Consider the following 13,569-nt stretch of genomic DNA (forward strand, 5'->3'; position numbering starts at 1 on the left):
ATCGTGCACGAGCACGTTTTTGAGGCTGGCCGCGTCCGTAAGCACCGCTGGTATTGAGAGTTGCAGTGGCGGTAAATATGCTATACGCTCCCTTTTTGGAGCCTAACGCAGCCCTTCTGTGAACTCTAAATACCAGCGGTATTTAAAAGGTGCAGGGGGAAAAAAGCCAGTGTTAGCTACGCGGGTCGTTACCGACAAAACTCTAAATCTAGCCGTCAGTTTGTTAGTTGCTGACATGATACAAGCCCCACTAATGCTCTGAGCAACTGCACTATTTAAAATAATGGTGCACTGAGAATATCTAATTATGCTTCACATGCACGTGCGGAGAAAAATGTAAAACGTAAAACAGTGATAACTTTTCTAGAAGCATTTTTGCCAGTACATGTATATTGCAAATATGTTTCTTTTTTTTTAATTATGTTTCTTTTTATTTTCAATTTTCAACAAGGAAACAATGCGAAATGAATAGACGGTTCAAATACAAGACTTAACATAGGCAGATGTGACAGAATGGTACCATGATAGAACAACAACATATGTGAGAAGAGAAAAAAACCCTTGTGTCCTAAATAACCCATCAGTCCATTGTTCATATTTGTTTCATCCAAAGCTAAGACAAAAGGGTTCCAAGAAGTAGAGGAAGTTAGAAAAAGTTATGCACATTGGAACCCCAAATTTTTCCAAAAACCGGACTGTTGGTGATCTTCTCTCGGTCTGGGTATTTATGTGAGTTCTTCTTTGTAAATTGAATTATTGGCATCATCTGAATCCATGGTACAAAAAGAACCTATCTCATATATAACTTTAAACATATGTTATAGAAAGGGGGAAAGGAAGAAATAAATGGAATAGAGGAGAAATGAAATGGAAAAGAAAAGAAAAAAAAAAGAAAAGGTATCTGTGGTAGTAGAGTGATAAGGTTATGGGGTTTTAGGTTTTATGTTTACGCTCACGCCTCATTTGTATGCAATATACTCCCTTCTCAGGAGAAGTAAACTCAGTTTGGGATCGTATTACGTCAAGGGGGGACTGGGACTACTCCTGTGTAGTACTAAGTGTGAGCCATAGACTGGTTTATGCCTGCCTATCTGTGAATGTGAAGGACTCCCATAAAAACTGCATATCTTGGTATAGGGCGAGTTGGCCTAACTTAAAATAATGCAGTCGTTCTAGGAGGAAGTTTCTGTTCACTAGCGCTTTCCATTCTTGTGTGGAGGGTATCAGCGTGGATTTCCATTTTTTAGGGATTAACTGATTCGCTGCGTTTAGCATTAATTGATAGAGGTGTTTTCGTATTTTACAAGTGATATTAGGGGATTGGCGTAGTAGAATCAAGTCTGGGCTGGGAGATATATTTGTGTTTAATACTGTGTTGATGAGTTGGAAGATTACTGACCAGAAAGGTCTTATGAGGTCACATTCCCACCAAATGTGGGAGATGTGGGCTTCTTGCTTACAACCCCTCCAGCATGAAGTTGTTGAGTTTTTATATATGAATTTTAGCCTTGTTGGGGTCAGGTACCACCTCATCATAATTTTAATGTTGGTCTCTTTTGCTTGTATTGAGTGTGCTGAGTTTTTCAGGTTACCAAATCTGTGCGCCCAAGTTTGGGGAGAGGTATTAGTCTTAAGTTCTAGGTCCCATCTTTTCGTGTATGAGGGAAGGAGCGGGAAAGTGTTTGAGAGGATTAATTTGTGGAGTTTAGATATTGTTCCTGGAATAAATTCTCTGGCTATACAAATTTGTTCAAAGGGGGTAGGTGTTCGTGTTAAGTCTTTAATGTGCTTGTGTGTAGCTACATAGTGTCTCACTTGGTGTAACCGCAGCCATGAGGATAGAAATGGATGGTTCAGGGTTTCTAATTGACTTTTGGTTTTAAGAACGTGAGTGGTGTCTGTTAGGAGGTGCATAGGGAGAGCTTTAATGGGGTACAATGTTTGTGAGGGGGCAGGGGTGTAGCCTGGTAGGAATTCTGGATTGTTAATAATTGTGGTTAGGGGAGAGTATTTGGAAGATATTTTGTTTGGGCTTTTACAAATCAGTCTCCAATCTGTCCAAGTTTCATTTGTTATTGAGGAGGATGATATAGCGCATTTATTAAAATGTGCCGGGTTCCAGCAAATATCATCCAATTTATGAGAGAATGATAGCGCATTTTCAATTTGAGCCCATTTTTTGGGGTTTGGCCCTTCCAATCTGCACCACTCAGTAATTCTTTGTAGTGAGATTGCAAGCTTATAGGATCGAAGGTGAGGGACTCCCAAACCACCGTCGCTTGGGGATTTATAAAGCGTGGTCTTATTAATTCTCGGAGGTCTACGTCTCCATATATAGTCATTTATGATTTTTTGCAGTGTATCTAAATCCTTCTGAGTCTCTGGGATAGGGATTGTTTGAAGTAGGTAAAGTACTTTTGGGAGTAGCGTCATTTTTGTGACATGAATTCTACCTAGCCATGATATGTTTTTGGGGAGCCAAGTATATGTAAGGGATCTGAATGCTGATATTAAGCTGCTGTAATTATGCAAGCGAAGATCTGTCATATTGGGGGTGATACGGATGCCTAAATATTTCAAGTATTTTGTCTGTTGCTTAAGGGGGCAGGTTTGTCTTAATGAGTCTAGGGATTGGCTGGGGAGATTTATAGGCAGATATTCTGATTTTGTCATATTAACTAGGAAGTTAGAGACATTACCATAGAGGCCTAGTTCTGAAATGGCTGAGTGGAGTGAGGACAAGGGGTTTGTGAGAGTCAGGAGTATGTCATCTGCGAAGATTGCTAATTTATGTGAATCTTTGCCAATATCAATTCCCTGGATTTGATCATTATTTCTTATCTTAATGGCTAGGGGTTCTAGGGATAGAATAAATAGGAGAGGGGATAGGGGGCACCCTTGTCTAGATCCATTTCTGATTTCAAAGGGTTCAGAGAGTGTGCCGTTCACCCTAACTTGTGCTGTCGGGTTGGTGTATAATGCTAGTATTTTATGAATGAAAGGGTCTGGGAACTTGAATCGGGTCAGGGTTTCTTGAAGGTAAGTCCAGTCAAGTCTGTCAAATGCCTTTTCGGCGTCGGTCGATAGGAAAACAGTCGGGGATTTAGTCTGTGAAGTGAACTCTAAAAGGTTAAGGACTTTAACTGTGTTATCTTTGGCTTCTCTTTGTGGCACGAAGCCTACTTGGTCTTGATGGATCAAAGATGGTAGGAGATGGTTAATTCTAGTGGCTAAGATCTTTGCATATATTTTAAGGTCCACGTTTAGTAAAGAGATGGGTCTGTAACTGGAAGGGGAGTCAGGGGGTTTGTCCGGTTTGGCAATAACTGAGATATTGGCCTGTAACATACTATCAGGAAAGGGCTTCAAAGTCGAAGTTGAATTAAATAGAGTTGAGAGATGTGGGATTAGTAGGCCAGAAAATGTTTTATAATATTGGCCCGTGAACCCATCAGGGCCAGGGGCTTTACCTAGTTTCAAATGTTTTATTGCATTTTGTATTTCCGCTGGTTGAATGGGTTGTTCCAACATCTCCGATTGTTCAGGTGTAATGTGTGGAATTGGAACCTTGTCAAGGTATTGTTTGCATAGTTGAAGGTGTGTTAGTGGATCTCTGTTGGGATATAAATTATAAAGTTTATGGTAGTATGTTTTAAACTCGTTTGCTATGGAATTGGTGTCTTCAATATTTTTACCTTTGGTTGATTTTATGGAATGTACGTATGTTTTTTTCTGTTGCGTTTTTAGAGCCCTTGCTAGGTATTTTCCTGGTTTGTTGCCCTCCCTATAAAAATTTTGTTGAAGAAAAAGCAGTTGCCTTTGAGCTTTAATTTGGAGTATGGAGTTTAGTTTGTCCCTTTTTACTTTAAGTTCTTCTAGTACATCACTGTCTGTCGGGTTGATTTTGTGGGCATAATCTAGGTTAGATATCTCTGTGGAGAGCAGCTCTATTTCCGCTCTGCTTTTCTTTTTGATTTGGGCCTTAGCTTTAATAAATTCTCCTCTTATGGTGCTCTTGTGAGCTTCCCAAATGGTCGCTATGTTCATCTCTGGTGTAGTGTTGTGCGCAAAATAATCTGTAATATATTTCGCAAAGCGTTCAATCTGGGGTGGGTCTAGTAACATAGAGTCATCAAGCCTCCACTGATAGGTCCTAAGGGGGGCTGAAGGCCATTTAATCACGCATGAGACAAGGGAGTGATCCGACCAGGAGGTATGCTTGATCTGCGAATGTTTAGAGTGAGAAAGAACTAAATGGTCAACTAAGATATAGTCTAGCCTAGAGTAGTTGCGTTTGGGATGAGAGAAGAAAGTGTAATCAAGCTTTTGGGGGTTGAAGTATCTCCACACATCATGTAAACCTAGCATTTTAAATTTCCGCCATATTTTGGTAAGGTTTGGGGTTTTGGCTCTAGTTTCTGGATTCGAACAGTCTACTTTGGGATCTAAAGGAAAATTAAAATCACCCGCGACAATGAGTGAGCCTTTTGTTTCTTTCACAATTAAATCTGACATAGAGTTTATAAACTTGTCTTGTTTGGAATTGGGAGCATATGCGTTTACTAGAGTTACAGGCTTACCATATAATAAACCTTTTAGGCAAATGTATCTGCCTTCCCTGTCTGGGATACAGCTTGTCTTAGTAAATGGTATTGATTTATGAATCAGGATGCTGACTCCATTAATTTTCTTGTTGGGATTGGTGCTATGGTAATGTTGTGGATAGTGCGGTGAGAAGTATTTGGGAATATTTTTGGCTTTGAAATGCGTCTCTTGGAGCATCAATATGTGTCCACCTTTTTTTTGGAGATCATTAATGGCCAGTCTCCTTTTATGGGGGCAGTTCAATCCCTTAACGTTTTGCGTGAATATGACTAAGTCTTGAGGTGTGTGGTTACCCATTTAAATGAATTGGAGGTGTAAGCTGTGTCATGTCAAGTGAAGTAGGACAGGTTATATGAATCGAAGAGTGAGCTACCCACAGATAAAAGAAACATGAGAAGGGGAGGAAGTTATAGAAAAAGGAAGGAACAAAGACAAATTCAAAGATAAATAATAAACAGAGTACAATCTTTGCTAGTAACATGTAAAACATTCTTAACTAGAAGGAGATAATCTCCCAACTGAATGAGAACAATAATAACACATGGTGATACTTAACAGTCAACTGTCAGCTTTCGACAATCTATCAGGCTAATATAGTTATTGCGACCTTAAGATAAAACAAAAAAAAGAATAAAAAAAAACAACAACATTTCATTGCAAAAACAGAAACAACTTTAGTTATTTTGAACTGAAATACTTGTTGTTAAAGTAGCAAGTGCCACTTCTAGGTATTATGAAAAATTTAACGTGAAACAAGAGGGTTACCAGGACTGTCCAAAGTCATCCTTTGTCGCCCACAGGAAGAAGTTGAGAAGAAGAGGGTTTTTGTGACCTTCTTTGGCGAGCTGGAATCCATTCTTTTCTCTGTGGTAGGGGTAGGGATTCCTTGGATTTTTGTGCTTTGTCATGTGCAGGGGTTGTGTCATCTAATTGAGGTGGTGGCAAGTCTAAATCCCTGCAGATGGGTGGAATATCCTCAATTGAAGAACAGGATAAGCGTCTACCCTGCCACATTATTATCAAGTGGAAGGGGAAACCCCATCTGTAAGGTATATTTCTTTTTCTTAGGAGCAGAGTGAGTGGCTTGAGGTCTCTGCGTTTAGACAGTGTTCTTTGGGATAAATCAGCAAATACCTGGATCTCTACATTTTTGTGCTTGATGGGCTGATGTTCCCTTGCGAGTTTCATCAAATCCTCTTTTACTTGATAATTAGTGATTCGCACAATGACGTCCCTCGGCGGTTGGTCATTTTGTGGTTTAGGGCGGAGGGCTCTATGGGCTCTGTCAATCTCAATTTTCGTTGGGTGTTCTTCACCCTTTAAGGCACTAAAGAAATCCTGTAGGTATTGATCCAAATCTTGTAGAGAGATATTTTCAGGAATTCCTCTCAGCCTTATGTTATGGCGCCTGCTGCGATTCTCTGCATCATCCAGTTTATCTTCGAGCTCTGAAATATTAGCTCCTTGTCGCTGGATAGTGGTGTGAAGTTCAGAGATAGCTTCTGCTTGGGCGTCTTGGGCCCCTTCAAGTGATTCGACTCTGTGACCTATCTCTGATATATCTTTCTTGAGGTCTGAGATTTCGTCCCTAATGCATTGTTTAACTTGAGTTATTAACAAAGTAAAGTCCTTTTTTGAGGGAATCGAATTAAAAAGAGCTTTAGGTATTGTGATGTTTTCAGCCGCTTGCTCGCAGTCAGATTCTGAAGAGCTTTGACATGTCTCCTGCTCAGGTGGGTCAGTTTCCTCAGCAATGTTGGTTTTAGCTTCTAAGGCTTTGAAAAAGGTGTTCACTGTATGTGATGTAGGTTTCAGCTGCTTAATGGTCTTGCTAGGTTTGTTGCCTTTCTTTGGGGACATTTTTATTAGGTCTGAGCCCACGTTCAGGTGTATAGTGGAATACTGACTTTTATGTGAGTAACAGCAAGTAATAAGCAGCTTCCTCCACTCTATTTATTATTTAGCTTTGTCCCAACTCTTTTCTTTATCAGGGAGTTATGACAGTCTCACCCAGGCATATTTGTTTATAGCTTGTTTATGTAAAGCAGTTCATATGTATATAGTGAGCTAGGTAGGGCATCTCTATAGCATTTCCTTCATACATGTGCTAGGGGTGGCAGTGTAAGGTCGCTTGCAAGGTGGAATAAATCAGTTTTATTGTGGAATAAACCTGCTTGGTATTTACAGGCAGCTCACTGACAGTTCATTGACCCCAGGGATGTTAGAGTGTTAGAGATGGGCTTTTAACACTGCACGCCTTAGTTGCTATTATTCGTTACCCCTTATGTGATCTGCGTGATCAACTTTAATGCAGGCTTCGGCCCACGACGGAACTCACCTCCGCAGTTGAATAACGGAGCACTTGGTTTCACTCTGCCTTTTCTCCACCGTATCACTCAGGGTCAGTTAGGCAGCTGGTATGCGCTAGTCCGGTGGTCTCGTTGAGGCATTTCTTAAATGTGCGCTGTAGGTGTCTGTAAGGAGGCCGCAACAACGTGATGCGCATTTAAAATCAAGAAAGCAGCTTGCGATTTGAAGGAGAATGCTCTCCGTGTGTTCCGCTCTAAGTCTCTCACATTATCACCTAATTTTGGCTGTTATTTGATGTTTGGCAGTAGCCAAAAGACGTTCTCAAACAGATAGGGCTCAGGAGCTCTAAGAAAAGGCAGCCATCTCCTAGGCTGGCTAGCTCCGCCCCTTGCAAATATGTTTCTATTCAGAGATGTAATTCAACTATGTGCATTTATATTTTGACTGGAATGTCCCTTTAATTGTTGGTTTAAGTATGGTCATTAATAGGTAATCTATAACAACTGGATTAAGGTTGATTAAATAAAGAGAAATGGGAAAAAACATTCCTTTGGAATAGCCTTACCCAGTTCAATTTACAGGATATCTATTTTACTCTGTCTTCTTATCATAAAATGCAATTTTGACTTAATATTTGTAATTGTCATCCAAGGATACTGACAGTTACGGGTATGCAAATTGCTAAAAGAATGTGATTGCCTTTAAAGGGACAGTCTAGTCAAAATTAAACATTTGTGATTTAGATAGGGCATGCGATTTTAAACAACTTTCCAATTTCCTTTTATCATCATTTTTGCTTTGTTCTCTTGGTATTCTTAGTTGAAAGCTAAACCTAGTTAGGCTCATGTGCTAATTTCTAAGTCAGCACTGATTGGCTAAAATGCAAGTCTGTTTAAAGAGCTGAAATAAGGGGACAGTCTGCAGAGGCTTAGATACAAGGTAATCTTAGGGGTAAAAAGTCTATTAATATAACCGTGTTGGTTATGCAAAATTGGGGAATGGGTAATAAAGGGATTATCTATCTTTTGAAACAGTAAAAATTCTGGAGTAGACTGTCCCTTTAAACTTCTCTCAACAAAAATGACCATGCAAATTTTTATCTCACAACTGCCTCTAATTTTAGTGAATGTAGACCGCTGTTTTGATACTTGAATACTTTCTTTCAGGGTGGACTAAGCACCAGGGATGAAATGTGCCTTTCATTCTTACAGTATTATCCAAGAATTAATTTAGCGAAATGTGAAAGCATTCCAGAAATTCCCGGACAACTACAGTTTATTGGCGTGAAGGAAATATACAAGCCAATTACGTGAGTTCTCCTTTGACAAGATTTGCATTATACAAATAAATATAAATATATATATATATATATATATATATATATACACACACACATGTCTGTATTTTTTTTAATTACAGTATGAGTATATATATATATATATATATATATATATATATATATATATATATATATATCTTTATTAATATAGTTCTTGCTTTGTACCCTCGCACAGTGTATTCAGGGTATTCAATATAATAAAGTATGTTGCCAGGTGACTTGTAATGAACAGTATGGTATTTCACCTGGCTGTCTGGTATATTTTATACACAAGAACAAAAACTTAAAGTAAAAAAAAATGTAAAAGTCAAAATTAAACTTTAATGGTTTAGAAAGAGCATGTCATGTTAAGAGACTTTTCAATGTATTTCTACCATTGTATTTACTTTGTTCTCTTGGTGTCCTTACCTAGGTAGGATCAGGAGCAGCAATGCACTACTGGGAGCAAGCTGAACATATATTGTGAGCCAATGACAAGAGGCATATATGTGCAACCACCAATCACCAGCTAGCTCCAAAATAGGTTCATTAGCAGCAATGCACTATCTTGGTATGCTTTTCAGTGATACCAAAAGAACAAAGTATATTTGTTAACCCCGTTCATGCGCATGATGAGAATGGGTTGTCATGCAGATCGTTACCTGTATCTGAACCATAAAACTGTATTAAGTGCAATAATAAAATGCTTTGGGCTAGATTACAAGTGGAGTGCTAAATTATTGCGCTCCTGCAAACGGGTAATTAACCAGCCATTTCAAGTGGCTGGTTATTGCTACCACAAAATCGCGGTATTAGGTATTAGATCTCTGGTTAATTTTCTGCTGCGCTAATTACCCCCTTTGCTGTGCGAGGTACTGATGCCGTCTTTGATGGCTACAGAACGAGGCTCCCATAGGAGCCTATGAAAGCGCGCTCTCATGAGCACAATGCTTCCTAGCAATGCGAGCTAAAGCAAGCTTGTGTTTGCATTGCAATTTACTTGTAATGCCAGCGCACATTATCGTGTGCTGGAGTGTATTAAATGAATTACGAATAACTAATTTACACTTATTTTGTCATTTTAGCTAGCCACTGTTGCCTCTTTAAATCACCATCCATACTGAAATAACTTTGCAAACCATGGGCAGCAACAGAAATCAACCCCAATAGGGATGGAAGACAGAGAGAGCCAGACCCATTTGAAATAATGTACCTGCAGCATTATTAAATACAGTTAACACTTATAATCTGCCTGCGAGTACAGTTTACCCTTTAGGTTTATTACATAGCTAAATTAGGTTTATTACATAGCTCCATTTATAATCATGTTTAAATGATTATAAAGTTGGATAAGATTTAATCTTTAAAAAACAAATAAAAACAACCCCCCTCTAACATTACAAACCCCCACCCCCCCCAAACTTCCAAAATAAAAAAAAATAAAAAAACCTTATCTACCCATTGCCCTGAAAAGGGCATTTGTATGGGCATTGCTCTTTAAAAGGCATTCAGCTCTTTTTCGGTCCATTAAAATAAAAAAGCCCTAATCTAAAAAAAAAAAAAAAATACCTAACACTAACCCCAAAATAAGTATTCACAGTTCCTGAAGTCCGGCGAAAGATCTTCATCCCAGCTGTGAACATCTTCATCCAGGAGGCTCCATCTTCATCTATTGCGGGACCGGCATCTTCTTCATCCCCGCGGAGCGGACGATGGGCGGAGGTCCAGGTGGAAGTCCAGATGGAGGTCCATCGGTCCGATGTAGAGGTCCTTTTCATGCGATCGTCCCCCGCACACTGCGGATTCAATGCAAGGTACCCCTTTTATATTGGGGTACCGTTGCATTACTATTGGCTGAACAATTTAAATCAGCCTCTAGGAATGAGAACTGCTTAAATCCTATTGGCTGATTTAAACAGCTCTCATTTCCATTGGTTTTTATTTTGGGGTCTGATTTGGGGTTTTGAGAATAAGAATAATTTTTATTATTTTGGATAATTTTGTTTGTTATTTTTTGTAATGGTAGTTTTTTTATTTTTGTAATTTTAGTGTTTATTATTTTTTGTAATTGTAGTTTTAATTTGTTCGTAATCTTAGTTTTTTTATTTTTATTAATGTTAGGTTTTTTATTTTTATTAATGTTAGGTTTTATTAGTTTAAGCTAAGATTTTATTTTTATTTCACAGGTAAGTTTGTATTTATTTTAACTAGGTAGTTAGTAAATAGTTATATTGTAGCTAGCTTAGACCAAGATTTGGAGTTTGGCGGTAGCCGTGAAAACCAGCGTTAGAGGCTCCTAACGCTGGTTTTAGGCTACCGCCGGTATTTAGAGTCACTCAAAATAGGGTCTAACGCTCACTTTTCAGCCGCGACTTTTCCATACCGCAGATCCCCTTACGTCAATTGCGTATCCTATCTTTTGAATGGGATCTTCCTAACTCCGGTATTTAGAGTCGTTTCTGAAGTGAGCGTTAGACATCTAACGACAAAACTCCAGCCGCAGGAAAAAAGTCAGTAGTTAAGAGCTTTCTGGGCTAACGCCGGTTCATAAAGCTCTTAACTACTGTACTCTAAAGTACACTAACACCCATAAACTACCTATGTACCCCTAAACCGAGGCCCCCCCACATCGCCGACACTCGATTAAATTTTTTTAACCCCTAATCTGCCGACCGCCACCTACGTTATCCTTATGTACCCCTAATCTGCTGCCCCTAACACCGCCGACCCCTGTATTATATTTATTAACCCCTAATCTGCCCCCCACAACGTCGCCGCCAGCTACCTACACTTATTAACCCCTAATCTGCCGTCCGCACGCCGTCGCCAGCTACATTATCCCTATGTACCCCTAATCTGCTGCCCCTAACACCGCCGACCCCTATATTATATTTATTAACCCCTAATCTGCCCCCCACAACGTCGCCTCCACCTGCCTACACTTATTAACCCCTAATCTGCCGAGCGGACCTGAGCGCTACTATAATAAAGTTATTAACCCCTAATCCGCCTCACTAACCCTATAATAAATAATATTAACCCCTAATCTGCCCTCCCTAACATCGCCGACACCTAACTTCAATTATTAACCCCTAATCTGCCGACCGGAGCTCACCGCTATTCTAATAAATGTATTAACCCCTAAAGCTAAGTCTAACCCTAACACTAACACCCCCCTAAGTTAAATATAATTTAAATCTAACGAAATAAATTAACTCTTATTAAATAAATTATTCCTATTTAAAGCTAAATACTTACCTGTAAAATAAATCCTAATATAGCTACAATATAAATTATATTTATATTATAGCTATTTTAGGATTTATATTTATTTTACAGGTAACTTTGTATTTATTTTAACCAGGTACAATAGCTATTAAATAGTTAAGAACTATTTAATAGCTAAAATAGTTAAAATAATTACAAATTTACCTGTAAAAGAAATCCTAAACTAAGTTACAATTAAAACTAACACTATACTATCAATAAATTAATTAAATAAACTACCTACAATTACCTACAATTAACCTAACACTACACTATCAATAAATTAATTAAATACAATTCCTACAAATAAATACAATTAAATAAACTTGCTAAAGTACAAAAAATAAAAAAGAACTGTTACAAAAAATAAAAAAATATCTACAAACATAAGAAAAATATTACAACAATTTTAAACTAATTACACCTACTCTAAGCCCCCTAATAAAACAACAAAGCCCCCCAAAATAAAAAATGCCCTACCCTATTCTAAATTACTAAAGTTAAAAGCTCTTTTACCTTACCAGCCCTGAACAGGGCCCTTTGCGGGGCATGCCCCAAGAAGTTCAGCTCTTTTGCCTGTAAAAAAAAAACATACAATACCCAAGCCCCCCAACATTACAACCCACCACCCACATACCCCTAATCTAACCCAAACCCCAGTTAAATAAACCTAACACTAAGCCCCTGAAGATCATCCTACCTTGTCTTCACCTCACCAGGTATCACCGATCCGTCCTGGCTCCAAAATCTTCATCTAACCCAAGCGGGGTTTGGCGATCCATCATCCGGTGCCTGAAGAGGTCCAGAAGAGGCTCCAAAGTCTTCATCCTATCCGGGAAGAAGAGGCGATCCGGACCGGCAACCATCTTGATCCAAGCGGCATCTTCTATCTTCATCCGATGACGTCCGGCTCCATCCTGAAGACCTCCACCACGGACCCATCTTCTGCCGGCGACGTCCAACTGCAGAATGACGGTTCCTTTAAGGGACGTCATCCAAGATGGCGTCCCTCGATTTCCGATCGGAACAGCCAATAGAATGCAAGCTCAATCTGATTGGCTGATTGGATCAGCCAATCGGATTGAACTTGATTCTGATTGGCTGATTCCATCAGCCAATCAGAATATTCCTACCTTAATTCCGATTGGCTGATAGAATCCTATCAGCCAATCGGAATTCGAGGGACGCCATCTTGGATGACGTCATTTAAAGGAACCGTCATTCATCGTTCAGTCGTCGGCCAGGATGGATGTTCCGCGGTGGAGGTCTTCAGGATGCTGCCGCTTCGGTCCGGATGGATGCCGCTTGGATGAAGACTTCAATCGGATGGAAGAACTCTTCTGCCCCGCTTGGATGAAGACTTCAGCCGGATCATGGACCTCTTCAGCCCCCCGCTTGGGCTTGGATCAGGACATCGGAGGAGCTCTTCTGGACTGATCGGTGAACCTGGTATGGTGAAGACAAGGTAGGATGATCTTCAGGGGCTTAGTGTTAGGTTTATTTAAGGGGGGTTTGGGTTAGATTAGGGGTATGTGGGTGGTGGGTTGTAATGTTGGGGGGCTTGGGTATTGTATTTTTTTTTTACAGGCAAAAGAGCTGAACTTCTTGGGGCATGCCCCGCAAAGGGCCCTGTTCAGGGCTGGTAAGGTAAAAGAGCTTTGAACTGTAGTAATTTAGAATAGGGTAGGGCATTTTTTTATTTTGGGGGGCTTTGTTATTTTATTAGGGGGCTTAGAGTAGGTGTAATTAGTTTAAAATTGTTGTAATATTTTTCTTATGTTTGTAAATATTTTTTTATTTTTTGTAACTTAGTTCTTTTTTATTTTTTGTACTTTAGCTAGTTTATTTAATTGTATTTATTTGTAGCAATTGTATTTAATTAATTTATTGATAGTGTAGTGTTAGGTTAATTGCAGGTAATTGTAGGTAGTTTATTTAATTAATTTATTGATAGTGTAGTGTTAGGTTTAATTGTAACTTAGGTTAGGATTTCTTTTACAGGTAAATTTGTAATTATTTTAACTATTTTAGCTATTAAATAGTTCTTAACTATTTAATAGCTATTGTAC

General features: G+C 39.1%; 1 protein-coding gene across 1 annotated transcript in view; it reads left to right on the forward strand.

The window, feature by feature from the left end:
- The window catches only part of MOXD1 (monooxygenase DBH like 1), a 240,419-nt gene that overhangs the window by 190,272 nt on the left and 36,578 nt on the right, over nt 1-13,569 (forward strand). The window contains exon 10 of the mRNA XM_053710674.1: nt 8,082-8,224. Coding sequence (XP_053566649.1) covers nt 8,082-8,224 — 143 coding nt within the window. The remainder of the gene's footprint in view (nt 1-8,081; nt 8,225-13,569) is intronic.

Source organism: Bombina bombina, chromosome 4 (assembly GCF_027579735.1).
Source record: "Bombina bombina isolate aBomBom1 chromosome 4, aBomBom1.pri, whole genome shotgun sequence".
Lineage (NCBI taxonomy): Eukaryota > Metazoa > Chordata > Amphibia > Anura > Bombinatoridae > Bombina > Bombina bombina.